Source organism: Sapajus apella, unplaced genomic scaffold (assembly GCF_009761245.1).
Source record: "Sapajus apella isolate SASKATOON/1434 unplaced genomic scaffold, GSC_monkey_1.0 scaffold1, whole genome shotgun sequence".
NCBI classification, from domain to species: Eukaryota; Metazoa; Chordata; class Mammalia; order Primates; family Cebidae; genus Sapajus; species Sapajus apella.
The window spans coordinates 9,213,466-9,239,787 of NW_022436941.1; the positions used below are offsets into that span (position 1 = coordinate 9,213,466).

Below are 26,322 nucleotides of genomic sequence, written 5' to 3' on the forward strand. Positions count from 1 at the left end.
CGAGCGTGATCACCTGGCTCCCTGACTCAGAGTCTTTTTTTGTTGTTGTTGAACAGTCGACTGTCTCCCAGTGTTCCAGTCTCCTGTTGAAAAGGCGCTGGGATCTCCCGTGCCGCGACTCACTGAGCTGGTTGAAACGGCGGTGCTGAGATTCCTGGCGTTTTTTTTTTTTTTTTTTTTGCCTAGGAATCTCCTGGCCTGGCTCACTATTTCAGATGAATGGGCGACTCTGCCATCTCAGGGCTCCAATCGCCCATTAAGAGGGCACCCAGACCAGTGTCTTTTGTACGGAGAACCGCTGCACCAGGGCGCGGGCAAAGCAGCCGCATGGGCCGAAACAGCCACGCGGGCGGAAACAGCTGCGCTGGCCGAAACAGCCGCGCCAGCAACCCGTGGGGCTCCTCCGCCTGGGAATCTCCTGGACTGTGGGCAATAAAAATCTGTCTGGAAATGCAGCATCCACTCACCCCCTGCACTTTCACTGGGAGCTGCAATCCTGACCTGTCCCTAGTCGGCCATCTTCCCCCGATTCCCCAGTCCCCCAGTCTTAACTCAATCCAGCATTAACTCAAAAGTCCAAGTCAAAAGTGTCTTCTGAGACATGGCAAGTCCCTTCCACCTATGAGTCTGTCAAATCAAAAACAAATTAGTTAACTTCCAAGATACATTTGAGGTACAGGCATTGGTTAAATTCTTGTGTCTCAAATGGTAGAAGTTGGTCAAAGTAAAGCAACTACAGGTCTCGTGCAAGCCTGAAACCCAGCAGGGTAGTCATTAAAGCTTAAAGCCTCAAAGTAATCTCTTTTCACACCGTGTCTTACATCCAGGGCACACTGATGCAAATAGTGGGCTTCAAAGGCCTTGGGCAGCTCTGCCCCTGTAGCTCTGCAGGGTACAGCCCCTGTGGCTGCTTTCATGGGCTGGCATTGACTGCCTGTGGACCTACCATTCTGGAGTCTGAAGGACAGTGGGCAGCTCCACTGGGCAGTGCCCCAGTCGGACTCTGGGTGCTCTAACCCCACATTTTCCCTCCATACTGCCCTAGTAGAGGTTCTCTGTGAGGGCTGTGCCCCTGTAGTAGACTTCTGTCTGGACATCCAGGCATTTCCATACGTCCTCTGTAACCTAGGCAGAGATTTCTAAACCTCAACTTTTGCCTTCTGATTACCAGCATGCCCAACAGCATGTGGAAGCCACCAAGGTTTGGGGCTTGTAGCCTCTGATTCAATGGCCTGAGCTGTACCTTGGCCCTTTTGTGCCACACACTTTTAAATGGACAAATGTTGTGAGGGCTCACTATCACAAGAACAGCATAGGGGAAATCTGCCTCTGGGTTGGAGTGGGAGCAGCTGGGTTACAGGGCTCCATGTCCTAAAACTGCACAGAGTAATGGGGCCCTGGGCGTAGCCCACAAAACCATTTTTCCCTCCTTGGCCTCTGGGCCTGTGATAGAATGGGCTGCCTTGAAAGACTCTGAATTGCCTTGGAAATATTTCCCCCATTGTCTTGGCTATTAACATTTGGCTCCTCTTATGCACATTTCTGCAGCAGATTTGAATTTCTCCCCAGAGAATGGATTTTTCTTTTCTACCACATGATCAGGCTGCAAATTTTCCAAACTTTTATGCTCTGTTTCTCTTTTAAATATAAGTTCCAGTTTCGGATAATCTCTTTGTTCATACTTATGAACGTACACTTTTAGAAACAGCTAGGTCACCTCTTAAATGCTTTGCTCCTTAGAAATTTCTTCTGCCAGATACCCTAAATCATGTCTCTCAAGTTCAAAGTTCCACAGATATCTAGGGCAGGGGCAAAATGCCATCAGTCTCATTGCTAAAGGGTAGCAAGAGTGACCTGTATTCCAATTCCCAGTAAGTTCTTCATATCCATCTGGGATCACCTCAGCTTGGACTTTGTTGTTTATATCACTATCAACATTTTGGTTGAAAGCATTCAACAAGTCTCTAGGAAGTTCCAAACTTCCACATCTTTCTGTCTTTTTCTGAGTCCTCTAAACTGTTCCAGCCTTTGCCCTTTATCCGGTTCCAAAGTCACTTCCACATTTTCAGATATCTTTTAAGCAGTGCCCCACTCCTGGTTCCAGTTTTCTGTATTAGTCCATTCTCACACTACTATTAGGAACTTCCTGAGACTGGGTAATTTATGAATAAAAGAGGTTTAATTGACTCACAGTTCCACAGGCTTAACAGGAAGCATGATCAGGAGGTCTCAGGAAACTTACAATCATGGTGAAAGGCAAAGGAGAAGCAAACATGTCTTACCATGGTGGAGCAAGGGAGAGTGTGAGGGGGGAAATGCCACATACTTTGATAACTCACTATCGTGAGAACAGCGTGACGGAAGTCTGCTTCCTGATCTAATCACCTCTCACCAAGTCCCTCCCCTGACACATGAGGATTACAGTGTGACATGAGATTTGGGTGGGGACACAGAGCCAAATCCTATCAGTCTCACAAAATTACTTCAGAATGTTTTTTATCTTCCCCCAACAATTTATATTATTGTATTAATTTATACATTTATCTGTTGGATGTTTCTTAGCCATTAATTGTAGCTCCTGCTGTTTTTAACCACTTTGGTTTTCAGTCTTCATACTGGAGGATTGAAAAATTCCCATAGTACCATTACAGTATTCTGAGAATGATTATAAACTTATCTCTACTGGTGAGCTTTATACTTGCACATGTTCTCATGATAGTAATTATTGTTTTGTCTCCAGGTATGGCACTACTACAGGCATTTCTTGGTGATGAATTCCCTCAGTTTTTTTGTCTTACCAGGTCTTTATATCTCTTTTACTTCTGAAGGATAGCTTTGCTGAGAAATGTGTTGATAATATAATTGGAAGTTCTCTTATATGTTACCTGATACATTTCTCTTGCGGCTTATAGAATTCTCTCTTTGTCTTTGACTTTTGACAGTTTGACTATAATGTGTCTCAGTATTTTTTGAGTGGTCTAATTGAGAATTTTTGAGCTTCCTTTATCTGGATGTCTTTATCTCTCCCTAGACTTGAGTTATCTTCTGTTATTTCATTAAATTGGCTTTCTGTGTCATTCTCAATTTCTTCTCCCTCTGGTTACCCCTATAATGCAAAAATTTGTTCACTTAATGGTGTCCCGTAAGTCTTAACTGGCTTTCTTCATTCTTTGTTCCTTTTTTTTTTTTTTAACCCTCTAACTGGCTTATTTCGGAAGACCTGTTTTCAAGTTCAGAAACTCATTTTTCTGCTTGAGGTGGTCTGTTGAGCTCTCAGTTGCAGTTTTATTTCATTCATTGAATTCTTGAGCTCCAAGGTCTCTGTTTGGTTGTTTCTTATCCTTATCTCTGTTGAATTATCATTCAGATCATGAATTGTTTATTGATTTTATTGAATTAATTTTCTGTATTTCTTTGTGTCTTGCTTAGTTTCTTTAAGCTCATTATTTTAAATTTCTTTATAAGCCATTTTTAAAGTATTTTTTCGGCCGGGCGCGGTGGCTCACGCCTGTAATCCCAGCACTTTGGGAGGCCGAGGCGGGTGGATCACGAGGTCAAGAGATCGAGACCATCCTGGTCAACATGTGAAGCTCTGTCTCTACTAAAAATACAAAAATTCAGCTGGGCATGGTGGTGCGTGCCTGTAGTCCCAGCTACTCAGGAGGCTGAGGCAGGAGAATTGCCTGAACCCAGGAGGTGGAGGTTGCGGTGAGCCAAGATCGCGCCATTGCACTCCAGCCTGGGTAACAAGAGCGAAACTCCGTCTCAAAAAAAAAAAAAAAAAAAAAAAAAAAAAAAAAAAAGTATTTTTTCTTTCGTGTCTGTTACAGACCTAACTTATTTTGTTCATTTGGTGATGTCATTTTTCATTTTTGGTTTTCATGTGTTTTGTGTTCCTTATGTTGTTATCTGTGCATCTAGTTTAATGCTTTTTCTGTTTTATGGTGTGGCTTTCATAGGGAGATATTTTTTTTCTATAGATGGGTTCTAGGGTGTTGTTTGATTATAGTACATTGACTTTGGCTCTGGGTGGACTCAGTAGTATGGTCTCTATGCGATTTCTTCAGCTATAATCCTTGTTAGCAGTGTCTGCAGTTGCCTCAGTGCCCTAGACTGGGGAGTTTGACAGTGCTGTTGTGGTTTTGCTAGGGGTGGGGTCACTGGGCTAGTTTTTAGGCTTGCATATTAGGACATGGTGGGCCAGTCAAGGAGTTGGGCCAGCCAGCTCTTCATCAGTTTCCATGCTGTGCAGGTCTGCCTGTTCTTGGGAAGCATAATGCTACATAGGTTTAGAATCCGGGTCTTGGTTTTTTCTTCGGGCCTAGATTCTGTGTAGCTGGTGTGTTGATGCTGCAGGTACCCATGTGACTGTGGTGGAATGACAGTAGGGTCTCAAGAATGGAGAGAGGTAGTAGCTGCTGGCCTGCAGGGCAGGATGAGCTCTGGCAGTGTATCTGGTTTCAAGATGGCATTGGGTCATAGCCACTCAGATGGTGGAGGTAGAGCATGCATAATGTGGGCTTGTACTCTGGGGCAGTGCAGCTTTGTGAACTCTTGCATCTCTCCAAACTGGATTTGGGGTCTGTGAAGATTGGTGTCTCCCTGTAGCAAGGATTTCTGGCATCTGGTGGCTATGGGGACTGCTTGGGGTCTTTACCTTACCTTTTTCTTATATACCAAAGTCCTCCTGACTTTGAGCTGATCCTAGGTATGGAGACAATGTGACAGAGGCAAAGGCCTTGGTCTCTAACTATCCTGGGCTTCTGGGCTCCTCAAGGATTTTGTCACTCCCCTGGTGCTATTCAGTGTACTTCCGTACTGACTATTGTCAAAATATAGCCATTTATTCATTGTTTTGCTCCTTTTTTGTTGGAGGGATAAACACCAGGTAAACTCCAGTGGCTATCTTGTTGACATCTGTGTCCAGCATTGGTAATTTTTGACTTCATGCCAGACACTGTATGAAAAGTTGTTGAAGTGCTACTTATGTCTCTTTCTCTAAGGAAATATTTAGATATTTTTTGTTTTGGCAGGCGGAGTATAGGCGGATTTCTTGATGTAGTTGAGAATAACAAGTGGATTGATGTGGTAGCTTTTAGTGGAAGTTTTCTTGCTGTTTTTGTTTCCTCAGTAAAACAAAAAACAAGATCATGAATTCAGAGTTTAGATGAGAAAGACTATATTTTGCACTTGAAGAAAGGAGACAGCGAATGGTCTACAAGTAACATATTATGGTTCCTAGGCAGCTTTGGGATTCCAACTGAAGTTTGTGATAGTTACGTTTTATTCATCAGTCATATTCAGCTATGGGGGTAGAAATGAAATAAGCAAAAAGTTGGACTTATTCATCCACTAAATACAATAAAATGAGCATAAGGAGAATTCAGGGAGTATTTGTAAAAGGAGTGATTATTGTAATTTAAAACAGAATTTATGGTGGGTACAGAAGGGAGGGATGGAAAAGAGATGATAGAATCATTGTGAGATGATAGATTCTGGAAGTCTGGTTGATAGAGTGAACTAGAAAGAGAGGGGTGACAAAAGAATGGGATGCTTGAAATTGAGATTATGAATGTCTTATAGTTATTTCTGAGGCACGGTTTCTGGTGACAAACCATGGAAGTGAGTGAGTAAAATAAAGTAGAGGATAAGACCTTTAAAGAAGAGATTAAGAATTTGAGAAGCCATTATATCAGAAGAATCATTTACGTAAGTATTAATGTCATTACAAAACCTGACAGAAGTAATGTTAAGCCAATAATTAAAATATTCCGGAAATGAGGGGATTAACCTTCATTGGTTTCTGTAATTGATTATTGCATCAGAAAAGGACAGTAGGATCTGATGATCTGAGATTCAAAGCTGGAAGTTTTTAGGGAGGAGAGGAAAAGAATGGTTTGGAATTGATTATAAATTACATGGAAAGGACACTGACTTATCTCTAGGCCTAGTAGGAGGAGGAGTGTGCGAGAGAAAACATTTACCACTTTAAAAGGGCCGTAGTGGAAGCAGTGTCTTCAGGAAGTAATGGGAGAACACATTGAGAATATAAGTTATTTTTCAGATGTCTGACTATGAGTACTAGAGATTCAGAGCAAGAGTTTTAGCACTAGGGGAAGGGATGGAAGAAAAATTCCTCAGAAACTGGGAAATTAGAGCCATACACAAATTAGAGACTTGGCGATGAAGGATGACATGGGAGACCTGGATTTTTATGGTGAGTGATATAGATCAGAGATAAAAGACTTCTTGAGAATGTTTTTCTTTGAGTAGCTGGTGTTTCATTCTCTTAGGGGTGATAATATATTTTCTAGAAATTACTGTGGCTTTGAGTTTCCCTTCATTAGTTATATATTTTTTGAGATAGGGTCTCACTTTCTTTCCCACGCTGGAGTACAGTGGCACTGTCACAGCTTACAGGAGCCTCGGCCTCCCACCTCAGACTCCCAAGTAGCTGGGACACAGGCACATACCACCATGCCTAGCTAATTATAAATTCTTAATGAAGGAAATTTTAACATTTTTCTTAAAATCTATAATGTTCTCTTAATGTGTTCATTACTGTGCCTGGCTATTGTAGGCTTGGAAGGCTTAATGAGAATATACTTGAACAGATATAATATTCAGGATTTTACTGTCTAATATAATATTTTAATGTTAACTTCTATCAGCTGAGTACTCAATAAAGGGAAATTTGAAAATTAGAGCATTTGGTAAAAGTAATTAAATTCATAGAAAAATTATAAAACATCAGACAAAAGGTAGGCTTAGTGTTTTTCTGAATTAAACATTTAATCATAAGGCATAAGTTCTTTTAATACAGCTTTAAGTGGCTTTAAGTTAGAATTATTTAAATCAGGTTATTAAAGATTCATTCAGACTGCAAAATTATGTGAAATTTTAAAACATATACAGATGTAAATGCAAATATTATGAAGAGGCCTTTTTCTATAAATATTTTGTTCCTGAAGGTAGGCTCTCTCTATCTCAGATATCCATGGTCTTCATTGGTTTATCTTGGAAAGTGCCATATGTTCATGAGAAAATGTTTTCCAGTGTAAGTCAGGTGTGGTGATGAGCTCCTGTAGTCCCAGCTACTCAGGAGGCTGAGGCAGGAAGATTGCTTGAGCCCAGAAGTTTGAGCCTGCAGTGAGCTATGATTGCGTCACTGAGCTACAGCCTGGGAAGTAGAGTGTGACCCTTTCTTTAAAAAAAAAAAAAATTCCAATTTAAAGTGAAATATTTCAAAAGTGTATTAGATCAAAATAGCATCAGTTGTCAAATGTCTCCTGGAGGATCGACCACATTTCTGTATTCACCTTCTCTCCACCCATTGCTGCTGCTGCTGCTGCTGTTATTGAGACAGGAGTTTCCCTCTTGTTGCCTAAGCTGTCCGGAGTGCAATGATGATCTCAGCTGACCACACCCTCCGCCTCCTGGGTTCAAGAGACTCTCCTGCCTCAGCACCTCGAGTAGTTGGGATTACAGGCATGCACCACTACCCCCAGCTAATTTTGTATTTTTAGCAGGGTTGGGGTTTTTCCATTTTGGCCAGGTTGGTCTCAAACTCCTGACCTCAGGTGATCTGCCCACCTTGACCTCCCAAAGTGCTGGGATTATAGGCATGAGCCACTGCGCCCAGCCCTCTCCACCCATTCTTGAGAACTGCTGCTGTGCAGACTTTTAGCAGCTCTTTCCATCTGGACAGAAAGTAATAATTCACCCTTAATCTTATCTGGGTTTTTTTTTTTTTTATATCATGCCTTCCATATACATTCATATTGTCCGTGAGTTGCATATGTTCTGCTTTGCTCCTTTATATGCATTTCTATTTTATGTGTATCTCCTTATATATTTGTATTTTTTAATGCTTGTATGGTAGCCCATCATATTGATTATACCATAGTTACGGGAAGGAAAGTCTTGACTGTGAGTTGTCCAGGTTCTTTGTGTGCTGAACAAAGAATTGAACAAAATGCATAAAGCAACAAAAGCACAAGTTCATTGAAGTGAAAGTACACTCCACAGAGTGGGAGCAGGCTCAAGCAGGTGGCTCAAGAGCCCCAGTTGCAATGTTCTTTAGGGTTCTATTAAACTAAAAGAATTTGTTAACACCACTAAGTACTCTTTAGAGGCCTGTGGTTGGTTACACCATGTGTGAATGAAAGCTGAAGTGGATACTTGGCTCACTATCAATTAGAGGCATTTCCCATTTGTGACATAAGGGAGCGGGGGTTTTGTAGAGGGAGGAGCCTCTGGCCCTTTGTCATTTGGCATGGACAGGTGACGTTTTCCTTAGTCCAATTCCAAGAAGGCAGCTATGGGTTGGCCTTAGGTTTCCTGTCTCCAGACCTGATTCTCCTGCCTCACCATGATTTGTTAAATCATTATAGTATTATTACTAGATGTTCAGGTTGCCTTTAATACTAGATATTTAAATTACTTACATGATGTCTTTTTTACATATATATTTTATTTTATTTATTTTTATTTTTGAGACAGACTCTCATTCTGTTGCATAGGCTGGAGTGCAGTGGCACGACCATGGCTCCCTTCAACCTCTGTCTCCTGGGTTTGAGCAATTCTCCTGCCTCAGCCTCCCAAGTAGTTGGGATTATAGGTAGCCTACTGCCGCACCCAGCTAATTGTTGTATATTTAGTAGAGATGGGGTTTCACTATGTTGGCCAGGCTGGTCTCCAACTGCTGACCTCATGTGATCTACCCACTTCGGCCTCCCAAAGCTTCCTATAGATTTTTGATATTAGATTTTAAAAATAATTTGTATTTCTATTATTGCACATGTAATTATAGCAAAATTAGAAAGTACAGATAAGCAGTAAGAAAAAATTCATCTGAAATTTTGTTGTGAAAAATGAGAATAACTTCTCTATGATAATTCCTTGGGATAACATGGTGGAGCACAGGTTATGGGATCCTTGTAGCTTGTGCTGTGTATTGCTCTGTTGATTTGGAAAAGAGGTTGTGGTGATTTTGATTTGCAGTATTAGTAAGCAGTGAATAAGTTTTTATCACACCCTGTGTAAAATGGATGATGTGTGATTTTGGTTAGTATTTTAGAGTTGTTTTCATTTGCATTTTCTGTTTACCAGTTACTCTGGGTTCTGTGTACCTGTTAAAAATTGTGTGCTTTCATCTTTTGTTCATTTACTACTTGAAATAGTAATGCATTTCTGTATGTACTGGTACCTATTACAGGTATTATTCTTTATTGTATGATATTCTAGAATTATTTTACGTTTATCTTTTGGTTTTATTCAAGTTTTAACTTGTGTGGGCTAATATACTTCAGAATAAAATGTTATTTTCTTCTACAAGTATGATATAATTCTTTGTTTTCTTTTTTCCTAGGAAACATGTTTCTTAATTGCTTTCTTAGCTTTAACTAAACTTAATTAAACTGAAATTTATTTCAAGGAGTAGTATGAACAATGATTGTGGTTTTTTGCTAAAATATATTTATAAAATACTTTATTCATTTTAAGTATTGGTGTTTTATATTTTGTAGGACTAGACTTAATATGTTACTACTTTCTTTTCAAAATACTCTTTTATTTTTTTTTTAATTGCATTTTAGGTTTTGGGGTACATGTGAAGAGCATGCAAGATTGTTGCATAGGCATACACATGGCAGTGTGATTTGCTGCCTTCCTCCCCATCACCTGTATCTGGCATTTCTCCCCATGCCATCTTCCCCCAACTCCCCATCTCCCACTGTCCCTCCCCTATTTCCCCCCAACAGGCCGCAGTGTGTAGTGCTCCCCTCCCTGTGTCCATGTGTTCTCATTGTTCAACACCCGCCCATGAGTGAGAACATGCGGTGTTTGATTTTCTGCTCCTGTGTCACTTTACTGAGAATGATGGCTTCCAGCTTCATCCATGTCCCTACAAAGGACACGAACTCATCGTTTTTGATGGCTGCGTAATATTCCATGGTGTATATGTGCCACATTTTCCCTGTCCAGTCTATCATCGATGGGCATTTGGGTTGGTTCCAGGTCTTTGCTATTGTAAACAGTGCCGCAATGAACATTCCTGTGCATGTGTCCTTATAGTAGAACGACTTATAATCCTTTGGATGTATACCCAGTAATGGAATTGCTGGGTCAAATGGAATTTCTATTTCTAGGTCCTTGAGGAATCGCCACACTGTCTTCCACAATGGTTGAACTAATTTACACTCCCACCAACAGTGTAAAAGTGTTCCTATTTCTCCATATCCTCTCCAGCATCTGTTGTCTCCAGATTTTTTAATGATCTCCATTCTAAGTGGCATGAGATGGTATCTCAATGTAGTTTTGATTTGCATTTCTCTAATGATCAGTGATGATGAGCATTTTTTCATATGTTTGTTGGCCTCATGTATGTCTTCTTTTTTTGTGTGTTTTTTTTTTTTTTTTTTTGAGACGGAGTTTCACTCTTGTTACCCAGGCTGGAGTACAATGGCATGATCTCAGCTCACCACAACCTCCGCCTCCTGGGTTCAGGCAATTCTCCTGCCTCAGCCTCCTGAGTAGCTGGGATTACAGGCACGCACCACCATGCGCAGCTGATGTTTTGTATTTTTAGTAAAGACGGGGTTTCACTGTGTTGACCAGGATGGTCTTGATCTCTTGACCTCGTGATCCACCCGCCTCGGCCTCCCAAAGTGCTGGGATTACAAGCATGAGCCACCACACCCGGCCATGTATGTCTTCTTTTGTAAAGTGTCTGTTCATATCCTTTGCCCACTTTTGAATGGGCTTGTTTTTTTCTCGTAAATCTGTTTTAGCTCTTTGCAAATTCTGGATATCAGCCCTTTGTCACATGCATAAACTGCAAAAACTTTTTCCCATTCTGTTGGTTGCTGATTCACTCTAATGACTGTTTCTTTTGCTGTGCAGAAGCTGTGGAGTTTGATTAGGTCCCATTTGTCTGTTTTGGCTTTTGTTGCCAATGCTTTTGGTGTTTTGGTCATGAAGTCCTTGCCTATGCCTATGTCCTGAATAGTTGAATCCTACTTGATCATGTTGGATAAGCTTTTTGATGTGCTGTTGCAATCGGCTTGCCAATATTTTATTGAAGATTTTTGCATTTATGTTCATCATGGATATTGGCCTGAAGTTTTCTTTTCTTGTTGAGTCTCTGCCGGGTTTTGGTATCAGGATGATGTTGGTCTTATAAAATGATTTGGGAAGGATTTCCTATTTTTGCATTATTTGGAATAGTTTCAGAAGGAATGGTACCAGCTCCTCTTTTTACGTCTGGTAGAATTTGGCAGTGAACCTGTCTGGACCTGGGCTTTTTTTGGGTGTTAGGCTCTTAATTGCTGCCTCAACTTCAGACCTATTTATTGGTCTATTCAGGGTTTCGACTTCTTCCTGGTTTACGCTTGGGAGGAGGCAAGTGTCCAGGAATTTATCCATTTCTTATAGTTTATGTGCATAGAGTTGTTTGTAATAATCTCTGATGATGGTTTGAATTTCTGTGGAATCTGTGGTGATATCCCCTTTATCATTTTTTATTGCATCAATTTGGTTATTCTCTCTTTTCTTTTTTATTAATCTGGCTAGTGGTCTGTCTAATTTGTTGATCTCTTCGAAAAACCAGCTACTGGATTTATTGATTTTTTTGAAGGGTTTTTTGTGCCTCTGTCTCCTTCAGTTCTGCTCTAATGTTAGTTATTTCCTGTCTTCTGCTAGGTTTTGAGTTTTTTTGATCTTGCTCCTCTAGCTCTTTCAATTTTGATGATAGGGTTTCAATTTTAGATCTCTCCTTTCTTCTCATGTGGGCACTCATTGCTATATATTTTCCTCTAGAGACTGCTTTAAATGTGTCCCAGAGATTCTGATATGTTGTGTCTTCGTTCTCGTTGGTTTTGAAGAACATCTTTATTTCTGCCTTCATTTCATTGTTTATCCTGTCAACATTCAAGAGCAAGTTGTTCAGTTTCCATGAGGCTGTGCAGTTCTGAGTTAGTTTCTGAATTCTGAGTTCTAATGTGATTGCACTGTGGTCTGAGAGACTGTTTGTTATGATTTCTGTTATTCTGCATTTGCTGAGGAGTGATCTGCTTCCAATTATGTGGTGAATTTTAGAGTAGGTGTCATGTGGTGTTCAGAAGAATGTATATTCTGTGGATTTGAGGTGGAGAGTTCTGTAAATGTCTATTAGGTTTGCTTGTTCCAGGTCTGAGTTCAAGTCCTGGATATCCTTGTTAATTTTCTGTCTGGTTGATCTGTCTAATATTGACAATGGGGTGTTAAAGTCTCCAGCTATTATTGTGTGGGAGTCTAAGTCTCTTTGTAAGTCATTAAGAGCTTGCCTTATGTATCTGGGTGCTCCTGTATTGGGTGTGTATATATTTAGGATCATTAGCTCTTCTTGTTGCATTGATCCTTTTACCATTATGTAGTGTCCTTCTTTGTCTCTTTTGATGTTTGTTGCATTAAGTCTATTTTATCAGAGACGAGAATTGCAACTCCTACTTTTTTTTGCTCTCCATTTGCTTGGTAAATCTTCCTCCATCCCTTTACTTTGAGCCTTTATGTATCCTTGCATGTGAGATGGGTTTCCTGGATATAGCACACTGATGGGTTTTGGCTTTTTATCCAATTTGCCAGTCTGTGTCTTTTGATTGAGGCATTTAGTCCATATATACTTAGGGTTAATATTGTTATTGGTGAATTTGATACTGCCATTTTGTTGCTAGCTAGCTGTTTTGCCTATTAGTTGATATAGATTCTTCATTGTGTTGATGCTCTTTACCATTTGGTTTATTTTTGGAGTGGCTGGTATTGGTTGTTCTTTCTGTGTGTAGAGCCTCTTTCAGGAGCTCCTGTAAAGCAGGCCTCCTGGTGATCAAATCTCTGAGTACTTGCTTGTTCGCAAAGGATTTTATTTTTCCTTCACTTATGAAGCTTAGTTTGGCTGGATATGTAATTCTGGGTTGGAAGTTCTTTTCTTTAAGATGTTGAGTATTGGCCCCCACTCTCTTCTGGCTTGTAGGGTTTCTGCTGAGAGATCTGCTGTGAGTCTGGTGGGCTTCCCTTTGTGGGTAATCCGACCTTTCTCTCTGGCTGCCCTTAGCATTTTCTCCTTCATTTCAATCCTGGTGAATCTGACAATTATGTGCCTTGGGCTTGCTCTTCTTGCAGAATATCTTTGTGGTGTTCTCTGTATTTCCTGGACTTGAATATTGGCCTGCCTTGCTAGGTTGGGGACGTTTTCCTTGGATGATGTCCTGAAGGATATTTTCCAACTTGTAGTCATTCTCTTTGTCACATTCAGGTACACCTATCAAACGTAGATTAGGTCTTTTCACATAGTCACACATTTCTTGGAGACTTCATTCATTCCTTTTTACCCTTTTTTCTTTAATCTTGCCTTCTCGTTTTATTTCATTGATTTGATCTTCGACCTCTGATATCCCTTGGTCAATTCGGCTGTTGAAACTTGTGCATGCTTCGCAAAGTTCTCGTATTGTGTTTTTCAGCTCCATCAATTCACTTATATTCCTCTCTAATTTGTCCATTCTCACTAGCGTTTTGTCAAATCTTTTTTCAAGGTTCTTAGTTTCTTTGCTTTGGGTTAGAACATGTTCTTTTAGCTCATGGAAGTTCCTTATTACCCACCTTCTGAAGTCTTATTCTGTCATTTCATCACACTCATTCTCCATCCAGCCTTGTTCCCTTGCTGGTGAGGAGTTGTGATCCCATTTAGGAGCGGTGTTCTGGTTTCAGGTGTTTTCATCTGTTTTACACTGGTTTCTTCCCATCTTTGTGGATTTTTCCACCTGTCGTCTTTGTAGTTACTGACTTCAGATTGGGTCTCTGAGTGGACGTCGAATTTGTTGATAATGAAGTTATTTCTGTTTCTTAGCTTTCCTTCTAACAGTCTGGCCCCTCTGCTGTAGGGCTGCTGAGGTCCACTCCAGGCCCTGCTTGCCTGGGGATCACCTGCAGCAGCTGCAGAACAGTAAGGGTTGCTACCAGTTTCTTTTTCTGCTATTTTTGTCCCAGATGGATACCTGCTAAATGTCAGTCTGATCCCTCCTTTATGAGGTGACTCTTTGGATATATGGGGGTTTGCGAGCTCCTTGAGGAGACAGTCTCTCCTTTACATGAGCAGAAGTGCTGTGTTGTGAGCTCCATTTTTCATTCAGGACTGCTGGGCAGGTACCTTTAGGTCTGCTGCAGCAAAACTCATAAACACCTTTTTTTTTTTTCCCCAGGTGCTCTGTCCCAGGGAGTTAGGGCTTTATGAGTTTCCGTTGTGCTGCTGCCTTTTTTTCAGGGCTGCCCTGTGCAGCAAGGAGACAGCTTAGTCACTGTCTGCCTGCAGTGGCTTTGCTGAGCTGCTGTGGGCTCCGCCCAGCTGTCATGTGAACTTCCCTGCAGTCCTCTTTATATGGGTGTGGTTAGAACTGTCTCAGCATTGGTGGCCCGCCTCTGTAATGGCGGAATCTCGCTGTAATGGCACGTTGCCTTGGCAACGGCAGGTTGCCTCGGCAACAGCGGGCTGCCTCAGCAATGGCAGACTACCTCCAAAGTGGTGGAGTGTCTCGGCAGTGGCGGACACCCCTCCCCCACAGAGATGGACCATCCCTGGTTCAGCTGTGCTTGCTGTGAAACACTCAACCCAAAGAGTTTCTGATTGCTGCTATTTTGTGGGGGTGAGACCAGCCAAGCCTGATCACCTGGCTCCCCGCCTCAGAGCCTTTTGTTTTTTAGTTGAATGGTTGACTCTCTCCCAGGTGTTCCAGTCGCCTGTTGAAAAGGCACCGGGGTCTACGTGATTTCCCCTGTGGCGACTCACTGCGCCACTGTGGTGCTGAGATTCGTGAGGCTTTTTGTTTGTTTGTTTTTGCCCGGAAATTTCCTGGCCTGGCTCCCTGTTTCAGACCCCATTTTAGTCTGATGAATGGGCAACTGCGCCTTCCTGGGGCTCCGATCGCCAGCTAAAACGACACCCGGACCAGTGTATTTTATATGGAGAACTGCTGTGCTGGGGTACCACAAAGCAGCGTCGCAGGCCAAAACAGCCACAGGGACTAAAACAGTCCCCCTGGCGACCCATGGGGCTCCTCCTCCTGGGAATCTCCTGGTCTGTGGGCAATGAAAATCCGTCGGGAAATGTGGCGTCCACTCACCCTCTGCACTTTCACTGGGAGCTGCAATCCTGAGCTGTTCCTAAACGGCCATCTTGGATCTGGTCCTCAAAATATTCTTTTATATATCCATTCCTTTTTCTTTTTTGTGTCTTAGAATATTTGTTGTGTTCTATTTGTATATAGGTCAAATTAAATCTATAAAAGGCATTTAATGGCTAGAAAGATTATTGTAAAATATATTAATATCAACTTACATCTTTCAACAAATCTTTATTGATTTGTTTTGGGTTTTTTTTTTTTAATGCACCAAACATTTCTTAATGTTCTAGAAATCTCAAGTGTATTTTTAATTCTTTTTATATTTTTGTCTACTGCTATGATAGTGACCTCTTTTATTAAGTAGATTTAACTAATGTATAAGAATGATCATGAGTTTCATGTTTCATTACCTGCACATTGTATTTATCATTATTTCTAGAGTATTTACTGGATTTATATGGATTTTAATAGCTGTTTCGTTCATTGTTCATCTGTGTAGTTATTATTAAATTCTTGTTTGCTGTGTATTCTCTTCGCCCTAGGTAAAGAATGATAAGAAGACAGACAGTATTTGCTGTTGTTGAGTTTATCATGTAGTAGGGGAGAGAAAATTAAAATAATTAAGTGTTACTAAGGAAAAGTGTAGGTATAGAGTAATGGAACACAATCGAGAGTTGAGAAGTAAATCCTCATGTTTATGAACAGTTTATTTTTGACTAAGGTATGAAAGCATTTTAATGAGGAGAACATAGCTCAGCAAATGGTGTTGGGTCAAGTGGATATTCACATGCAAAAAGTGTATTTTGACCCCTAATTTACAACATACACAAAAATTGAGATATGGCTTTATACCCATTACAATAGCTATAATAAAAAGATCATAAATTAATTATAAAGCATATTACCAATTGTATGTTAATAGTTTTTGTATAATAAGGTATATAACTTATATAGTGAATCCTTGTATAAATATAAATTAATGGAAAGTAGACATATTCCAAAAGATAGATAAATGTTGGAAAGGCTGTGTTAACACTGGAATCCTCATACATTGCTGGTGGAAGTATTAACTGGTATGGCCACTTTAGGAAGCAGTTTGACAGTTTCTTAAAAAGTTAAGCAATTTTACCATATGACCCAACAATTTCATTTTTAGGTATTTACCCAACATACGTCCATGCAAAGACTGTACACAGATGTTCATAGCAGCAGCATTTATACTAGCCTAGAACAGGAAACAGTCAAAGTACATTAGTTGGTTAGTGGATAAATAAAATGTGGCATATTTATATAGTAGAATAAAAAATTTTGCAGTAAAAGGAGTGAACTACAACACATGATGGGTGAGCTTCAAAAACATTACACTAAGTGGAAGAAACAGGATAGAAAAGACCGCATATTGTATGATTTCATTTATGTGAACTGTCTAGGAATGGCAACTCTGTACAGAGTGAATTACTGGTTGTCACGGTTGGGTGGAAGCAGGGGTTGACTATTAGACAGGCATAAGTGAACTTTTTGTGGTGATGGAAATGTTGTAATGTTGGGTTGTGGTGATACTTGCACTGTTCTTTCAATTTCATAAAAATCATTGAGTGGTACACTTAAGATGGGTATATTTATGGTATGTAAATTATATCTCAAGCTGTTTTAAAAATATTAAGCATAATATGAATTTGTATCTGGCTAATCATAAAAAAAATTTAAAATAGAGTATGTAAGTTAATTGAGAGTTTTAAGTTTAGAGGTTTGTAGAGACAGAGAAAGGAGTGTGTATACTTTCTTTTTGTCATTGGATAGAATGAAAATAAGCTAGTATTTTCCAGTGTCAGGAGCAAAGGAAAAGAAAAAGAGAGGTCTGGAGAGGCATGTGGAAGCCTTGTTAAGAGTTTTTTGTCGGCCAAGCATGGTGGCTCACGCCTGTAATCCCAGCACTTTTGGAGGGGAGTTTGAGACCAGCCTGACCAACATGGAGAAACCCCATCTCTACTAAAAATACAAAATTAGTTGGGTGTGGTGGCGCATGCCTGTAATCCCAGCTACTTGGGAAGCTGAGGCAGGAGAATCACTTGAACCTGGGAGGCAGAGGTTGCAGTGAGCCAAGATGGCACCGTTGCACTCCAGCGTGGGCAACAAGAGCGAAACTCTATCTCAGGAAAAAAAAGAAAAAAAAAAACTTTTTGTCTTTATCTTAGGAGCAGTGTGAAGCCTTTAAAGAAATAAGATCTGTTGAAATTAAGCATATCTCGCTTTTCTGGAGTAGATCTATATTATTGCATTCATTTGCTGGCAAAGAGATAGAGACAGCATAGCCTCATGTTAAAGGGTTTCATGTGCTTTGGGTTTATTTATCAGATGAATTGCCAGTGTTCTTAGGGTGGAATTTTTTGCAAGGTCAGAATAGTTTCTGATTCCTGAGTTGGCATGTCTCTTTTGGTAGTGGGAGTGATCTTCAGGATCTTTCCTGCATTTACAGAGAATTTAATGACAACTCCATGAAGACTTCAGCCAATTGAGATAAAAATTGTAGGCCTGTGGTGGTATCTAATCATAATTTTCTTTTATATTAATTTTCGGCAAATTTATCCTTAATTGATTTTATTCCTTATTGATTTTTTTTTAAAGCCACATCTCAGGCTGGTTTGGTGGCTCATGCCTATAATCTCAGCACTTTGGGAGGCCAAACCAGGAGGATCACTTGACGCTAGAAGTTTGAAACCAGCCTGCTCAAAACAGTGTGACCCCAGTGCCTACAAATAATTAAAAAATTAGCCGAGTGTGGTAGCATGCACCTGTAGTCCTAGCTACTGAGAATGCTGAAGTCAGGAGGATTGCTTAACCCCAGAAATTCGAGGTTATATTGAGCTATGATTGAACCACTCTGCATTCCAGCCTGGGCAACAGGAGGAGACTCTGTAAAAAGTAAAAATAAAATAAAATAATAAAGTCATATTTCAGCCTTGACTACCTGGGCTCAAGCAACTCTCCCACCTCAGCTTTCCAAGAAGCTGGAACCACAGGCATGCATCACCATACCTGGCCAATTTTTAAGTTATTTGTAGAGATAAGGTCTTACTGTATTGCTCAGGCGGGTCTTGAATTAGTCTCTCCTCCTGCCTCAGCCTCCCAAAGTGTTGGGATTATGGGTATGCCTTGAAGTCATATTTCATCCCAGCACATTGTTACATGCCTGTAGTCCCCACTACTCAGGCTGGAAGATTACTTGAGACCTGGAGTTTGACGCTGTATTGCTGTTATGATTCTACCTGTTGATAGCCACTCACTCCAGCCTAGGCAACATAGCAAAACCCGTTCTCTTTAAAAAGAAAAAAAAAAAATCCTGTTCAAAAAAAGGAAGTAGGATTTTTAAACAAAAGAACCTTAAGTAGGAGATTTGCACCTTCCCTTGGTTAAGAGGAAAAGTGATATAAAGAATTTGTAATAGTTCTTGGAACAAAAAAAAAAAAAAAGAATTTTTATATACCTGCTGGAAAGCTGACAGTTTTCCCGTTTTGTGATAAGCAATAGTATTGATTCAGAAACCTTACTCTGGATGTTATGGTTTCTGAATGAAGAATGGCACTACTATTTATTGAAGGGAGAATGCTTTAAGATCTAAGTGTGAAGGACATGGTAGTGAAGTAGATTCTGAACTGTTGAACTTGAGTTGTCTTTTAAATATACAAGTGACATGTCAAATGAACAGCCAGGTAGGTATATAGTTCTGTAATTCAGAGGAAAGATTTGGTTGTTATTTTTTTTTTTTTAGTAGATATTAGAATCTTCTAGACATTCGAATTAATTGAAGGTTTACATGTGGTAGATAAAAATATCTGAAAGAGAGAGAAACAGAAAGAAATGAGATTATATAAACTAGTATCTCACAAGATAATGGAATTCCATTGGAGATTTAACCTAACTAAAATGTTGACATATTTAAGTCATTTGGTATTTATCCCCCAAACACATATAAAATGGAAGCTTGGGTGGATTTTTTTTAATGTTTGTTCTAATAAAAATTAGAAGAAATAAACAGGTCACTCTGATCTAAATTGTAATTGAAAATGAAGGTAAAACATAAAAATACAGGTTGGGCATGGAGGCTCAACCTCCCAGGTTCAAGCAGTTTGGGAGGCCCAGGTGGGTGGATCACGAGGTCAGGAGTTCAAGACCAGCCTGTCTAATATGGTGAAACCTTGTCTTTACTAAAAAATAAAAAAATTAGCTGGATATGGTGGCACACGCTTGTAGTCCCAGCTACTTGGGAGGCTGAGGCAGAAGAATCACTTGAACCCAGGAGGTCAGAGGTTGCTGGAGATGGCAGTGAGGGGAGATCGCACCACTGCACTCCAGCCCGGGTGACAGAGTGAGACTTTGTCTCAAAAAAGAAAAAATTAATAAAAGTATGATTTCCAAATAATAGTCTTCAATATACATAAAATTATTAAAATGAAAATTTTCTAATATGCAGATATAGTACAATATTTAAGTTAATCTTAAACATCTGATACACAAAAATGAAGGATGTGAAGTTAATAATATAATTAGTAAGATGATAATAAACATATTATGAAATTTATACCTTAAGGTAGTGATTATACTTTTATTTCATGTAAACATGGTCTATGTGAAACCTTAGGCAACAGGCAAAATATCCCAATTTCCAGATAGCATTACTTAATTTTTAATTATTTGTACTATTAACAGAATATATTTTATATTGAATTCATATACATATGATCATGTGTATTTTTAAACTCACTTATTTACTTATTTATACAGTTCAGAGACAATTGCCAGATGTTGGTACATCCTGCTTTCTGGATCTGTGCTTGTGAAAGACTCCATGGTCTTACCTCCTTGCAGGTACGTTTACATTTGCTGCTTATTGCATATGGCAGGCAAAGTTAATATTACAATCATTTATTTTTTCTCAAAACTATTTTGTATAGGATGTGTATTTTCTTTCAATTGGTGATACATCTTTTAAATGTCTTTGCTTGTTGGCACCATTGGAAATACTTGGCAGGAATCAGTTAATCTTTTGTATTTCTGAGGGTATAATCAAGTTTACATTATGACATGTTCTTCCCCTTTGAAAATAAGTTTTATGTACAATTTGATATATCTAATGGATTTTGGATTCATTGCTGTTATTAGATGCATAGAGGTGATATAATAGTTAAGAAACTGGTTTTTGGAGTAAATCAACTAAGTTAAAATTCTGATTTCATCACTAGTTATGTGACTTGGGACAAATTTTAGTTTTCTTGACTGAAAAATGGGGATAATAATTGTACCTACTTAAGTATTGTCATGAGGTTTTAGGAAACCACTATCAGTGCTCTCAACAGAAGTCTATATGGACTCACACTCTGGAGCCATACTTCATGAGTTCATACCTGCTTTACCATTTTTGGGGCAGATTACTTAATTTCTTTGTGCCTTACTTTGCTCATTTGTAAAATGAGCCAAGTAATAGAACCACTTTCATAGCATAGGCTAGTTCTAAGAAATAAATGATTTACTCTATTATAAAGCTTTTAGAACTGAGTACCTGGCTGTTAAAAATAATGGTTAATTATCATCATAACTACTAGGTAAAGGAAGAGAAGGGTGGTGAAAAGAAGGTCAATTGTGGAATTCTCTTAGTAATTTTTAAGATTTTAGGGTCTCAACTTAAGCTTTGGTGACGTAAAAATATAATTTTTAGTGACTCTTTTCCCATAATATTGAGAAGAAATTTCTAGGCTTTCAAAATAAGATTTCAAATTGTAGTTAATTTAGTGGCGTAAGTATTTAACATAAATGTCAGGATATGGGATATCTCAATTTAGATGTCATTTTAGAATTCATGTCTTAACTCCTGAAACTTTACGTCATTGGCCTTTGGTTAAATGAAATGTGCTGTTGACTAGTTGAATAACACATGAAGTTGACTGTATTTATAAATATATAGTCATTGTGCCTTTTGGCCGTTGTTCCTTTTCGTGAAAAGGAATTTGTGAAACTCATATTAATGAATTTGTATTGTTAGCCCTTGAGAACTCAATAAACTGGATTGATAACTGCCTACAGTTATGTTTTAAGATTATTAGTATTCTTTTTTTTTTTTTTAGCACTCCTGCTGTTCTGAATAGTCAAGAATGTATTATGAGGACTTTTAATAGCCCTTAATCAGCTGCAGTAATTCATTAGTAGTTTGTAATCAAGACAATGTTTATCTTTTTAAATAAATAATAGGAATGTTTGAGATTTTAGAACAGTCATGATGTGCATTAATGTAATCATGAACTGTTCAGCAAACATGATTATGGAAGTTTAATCTTTAAAGAATAATGCTGAATAGAGAATTTGTATCTTTTGCGTGAAAGATTTATAATTGGCTATTAGAGGTTCATTTTTAGGATTAGTGAGTTACTGCAAACAAACTGCCTAGAATAGTGCTTAGCATATATTAAGCAGTAAATAATTTTTGCGGCTTCAGTCAGAATACAGAAACCACACTAATTGGAACAGGTAGTTCAATTATTTATTTACTTAATTTATTTATTTATTTATTTATTTAATTTGAGACAGTCTCTGTTGCCTAGCCTGGAGGGCAGTGGCACAGTCTTGGCTCACCACAGCCTGCACCTTCCAGGTTCAAGCCATTCTCCTGCCTCAACCTTCGGAATAGCTGGGATTATAAGTGTGTTCCACTACGCCCAGCTAATTTTTATATTTTTAGTAGAGACAGGGTTTCACCATGTTGGCCAGGCTGGTCTCAAGCTCCTGACCTCAAGTGATCTGCCCCCCTTGGCCTCCCAGAGTGCTGGGATTACAGGCATGAGCCACTGTGCCTGGCCTGAGCAGGTAAAGTTTAATTTTAAAATTAAACTATTTCAAGGGATCAAGCTACCAAGAAGGATAAAGCAGAATACCCTACAACGGAGAGTGAGTTTCCAAGGACAGAACAAACTTGAAAGGGAGACCCCTTCCCCATAACTGTAGAGTTCAGACTTTGTTGAAGAATATGCTAGTTGCAGCCCAATAAATAGCAGAAATGTTCACTGAGTTGCTGTGGGCCAGAACTGGTTCACAGTCATCTGGTCAAGGATGCCAGGAAGGAAACTGCTGACCAGGAGTGGCACGTAGGAGACCCCGCCTCCCCCCCCAACTACCATGAGGCAGATGGCCCCTGAAGCTGGGGACAGAGACAGGAAACCCCCCAGTTGCAGAGTAAAGACTTTCCTACTGAAGTGTTCCTCTAGCACCCTCTGCTGATAAAGCTGTAATATTTTCAGTTGGCAAAGGAGAACATTTACAGAATTCACATCCTTATCACAAAGTAGGGCAATAAAGGGTAGATTTGAAGCCAAGAGCCAGTATGTTTGGAGAGGCAATAAAAAACTGTCACAGTCTCCTCCCTTGGCTGCTCAGCTTCCTTACGAATGCTTCTAAACACCATTCAACAGTCTGTGTCTACCAGCAAGATATAACTATCCTTTATACAAATGAAGTTTTTACCCTTTCCCCCAGATAAGGAGACACACAATCACAACAATCATTCCTAGCTATATTTATATATATTCTTTCATAGTGCCTCTGAATATTCTGTGAACTAAAGACTACCTTATAAAGTTTACCTTCAATATCTTCTACTATATATATAGTAAGCAAAGAAAAAATGTGAGAAGCTTACTACAGTCCTTGTTTCTATAATTGGTCCCAAGGCTATAGTAGATGCCTCTGTCATCTTTCACTGTCCATTCAGTATTTCTTGTCTCAGCTAAAACTTCTGTTCTGTGTTCTTTGTGGTTAGAATAAAACTTTCCTTTTGGTGGGTCTTCAATTGTCCTGCCTTTTTCTTGGTTGCTGTAGTTTTCCATTAACCTTTTTTTGTGTGTGTGACGGAGTCTTACTGCTTTACTCAGGCTGGAGTGCAGTGATGTGATCCCAGCACACTGCAACCTCCGTCTCCTGGGATTCAGGCAGCTCTCCTGCCTCAGTCTCCCAAGTAGCTGGGATTACAGGTATGCACCACCACACGCAGCTCATTTTTGTATTTTTTTCTAGAGATAGGGTACCATATTGGTCAGGCTTCATTTTTGTATTTTTTCTAGAGATAGGGTACCATATTGGTCAGGCTGGCCTCAAACTCCTGACCTCAAGTGATCTGCCTGTCTTGGCCTCCCAAAGTGCTAGAATTACAGGCTTAAGCCATCTCACCTGGCTGTTTTGCATTAATCTTTATTGAGGTGTTTTTTTTTTTTTTTTGAGACGGAGTCTCATTCTATTGCCCAGGCTGGAGTTCAGTGGTGCAGTCTCAGCTCACCTCAACCTCTGCCTCCCGGGTTCAAGTGATCCCTCTGCCTCAGCCTCCCAGGTAGCTGGGACTATAGGTGTGCACCACCACATCCAGCTAATTTTTGTATTTTTGTATAGATGGGGTTTCACCATGTTGGCCAGGCTGGTCTGACCTCCTGACGTCAAGCGATTTACCCGCCTAGGCCTCCCAAAGTGCTGGGATTACAGCGTGAGCCACTGCGCCCAGCCCTATTAATCTTTAATAGTGGGCATGGAAGTACTAACGAGCATAAGAGAATGGCCTAAGTTCCAGATGTTGTCCCTCTTGCCTACATTTGGTGCAGTAATTCTCCCTCATAATTTTTCCATAAGGAAATTCCTTGTGTACCTAAAATCTTTACCCTAAACGGACTGAGGGAGCAAACCCAGCAAGGCCTGTTCAGATTTATTGACCTATGTAACATTCCTTCCTTCCAGGTATGGGGCAGGACTTTTCTGGAATGAGGGTTTTCAAGGGAAAAAGGAGAGTAACATTTCTACGTTTTATGGCTTGCTCTGGGAAGAGGAGTTCTACTTTCTGTGACTCACATTGGGAAAGAGGTTTCTGTGATTCACTTTGAGGGAGAAAGAGGGGTAAGAGAAGGTCAGAAATTTTGCCTTTGAGTCGTTCCAATCTCCTTTAGTTTAAAGAACTCAGCATCTCAGCATGCCAAAGCACCATATTTTGGAGCATTGTTTTGTTTTTTGTTTTTTGCGACAGAGTCTCACTCTGTTGCCCAAGCTGGAGTGCAGTGGTGTGATCTCTGCTCACTGCAACCTCCACCACCTGGGCTCAAGCAGCTCTCCTGCCTCAGTGTCCCAAGTAGCTGGGATTATAGATGCATGTTACCATACCCGGCTACTTTTTTGTCTTTTTGGTAGAGATTGGGTTTCACCATGTTGGCCCGGCTGGTCTCAAACTCCTAACATAAGGTCATCTACCCACCTCAGCCTCCCAAAGTGCTGGAATTATAGCCATGAGCCACCACGCTTGGTGTGGAGTATTGTTTTCTGAGTTCTAACACTCCCTAGTTTAACTCTTTTATTGTGAAATATAGTATGAGGGAAGTGCATATAACATAAATCTACATGTTAGTGAGTTACTATACATTGAATATTTGCCTAATCACCCATATCAAGAAATTGAACGTTGTCACTACCTAGAGGCAGCTTCCATATCTTTTCTTAAACTGACTATCTTACTTTTCCTCAACACCAGTTTCCTAAATTTTAATCAGTTTTGCATGTCTGAAGAGTTTTAGCCTGTGGATATGTACACCATAGTTGAGGTGAGGCACTTACTAAGGTGTGCATATCCACAGGCTAAAACATTACTTATAAATAAGGCAGTTGTGGACATTTTTGTATATTAGATGCACTTGTGGATGCATTTCTGCTGGATATACCTAACAAGGAATTGTTGGCTCACAGTGTTCTAGGACTTCCTCCTTAGTTCAGCTCAGAGCCGGGTCTTGTTACACAGCCATGAAATATTAGGCTCACAGACACTTTGAAGGATAAGAATAATGGAATTTATTGAGCAAAAAGGAAAAATGGAAAACAAGGATTCTCTGCAAAACCAGAGTCCCGGCTAATGTGCTTCCTGCCTTGCAGATTGAATTCCAGGTACCATGCAGGAAGAGGCAGTGCGCAGGCCAGTTAACAGTTTTTCTGGGAACCCCTTTACCCTTGGCTGTCTCAACAGGGTGGGCCTACATTCAGTTTTGTTAATTCCAAGTTGTATTTCAAATTGATGCAGTAATTTGCACACCTACCAGGAGTGTGTCAGAGTTCCCATTGTTCCACATTCTCAATATTTAGTATTATAAGTCTTTTTACTTTAAAGTTTTTGGCTGCTTAATTTCAATCATTCTTTTCTATTTTATTACAGTTTTTATTTGCTTTTTAGTGACTGCTGATGAATACATTTTCATTAGAATAATTTTTTTTTTTTGAGACAGAGTCTTACTCTGTCACCTAGGCTGGAGTGCAGCGGCATAGTTTCGGTTCACTGCAACCTCCACCTCCCAGGTTCAAGCAATTCTCCTGCCTCAGCCTCCCAAGTAGGTGGGACTACAGGTACATGACACCACACCAGCTAGTTTTTGTAACTTTAGTAGAGACAGGTTTCACCACGTTAGCCAGGCTAGTCTTGAACTCCTGGCCTCAAGTGATCTGCCTGCCTTGGCCTCCCAAAGTGCTGAAATTAGAGGCATGAGCCACCACACTCAGCCTAGAATGACCTTTTTTGTAAGATGACTTCTCAGATCTGTTCCCCATTTTCCTAGTAAGTTGTCTTTTTCTTTCTGAGATGTAGAAATTTTTTACATATTCTGAGTAAGAAACCTTGCTTGGTTATTTTTATTGGAAATACTTTTTCCCCACTCTTTTTTATTCATTGTTATATTCATTTTGTTATTAATGTCTTTGGATGAACACTAGCTGTTAATTCTAATGTAGAAAAATTTGTCTCTTCTGTTTCTGAGGTTGTGAACCCCAAAAATCTAAGACAGGTCTCAGTTCATTCGGAAAGTTTATTTTGCCAAGGCTGAGGATACACACCCATGACACAGCCTCAGGAGATCCTGATGACTTGTGCCAAAGGTGGTCAAAGCGTAGTTTTGTTTCATACATTTTAGGGAGAGATAAGACAATCAACATATGTAAGATCAGCATTGGTTCAGTCTGGAAAGATGGGACTACTCAAAGCAGGGAGGGGGCTTATAGGTAGATTAGAGACAAATGGTTGCTTTTTTTTTTTTTTTTTTTTGGAAACGGAGTTTTGCTCTTGTTGCCCAGGCTGGAGTGCAATGGTATGATCTCGGCTCACTGCAATTTCCACCTC

The 26,322-nt window shown here is 39.9% G+C and overlaps 1 protein-coding gene and 1 long non-coding RNA gene across 13 annotated transcripts in view; one reads left to right on the forward strand and one right to left on the reverse strand.

Annotated features, from left to right (window-relative positions):
* The window catches only part of RAPGEF6 (Rap guanine nucleotide exchange factor 6), a 234,567-nt gene that overhangs the window by 44,013 nt on the left and 164,232 nt on the right, over positions 1-26,322 (forward strand). For 11 of the 12 annotated variants that reach the window (XM_032299185.1, XM_032241306.1, XM_032300644.1 and 8 more), the window contains exon 4: positions 19,932-20,015. The exons of the other annotated variant lie outside the window; for it this stretch is intronic. In XM_032299185.1, the coding sequence (XP_032155076.1) occupies positions 19,932-20,015 (84 nt within the window). The remainder of the gene's footprint in view (positions 1-19,931; positions 20,016-26,322) is intronic. 12 annotated transcript variants of the gene reach the window in all.
* On the reverse strand, positions 21,880-23,670 carry LOC116531886. The gene is made up of 2 exons (XR_004260724.1): positions 23,612-23,670; positions 21,880-21,920 (listed from the first exon to the last, which is right to left on the reverse strand). It is a non-coding gene; the product is annotated as an uncharacterized LOC116531886 (long non-coding RNA).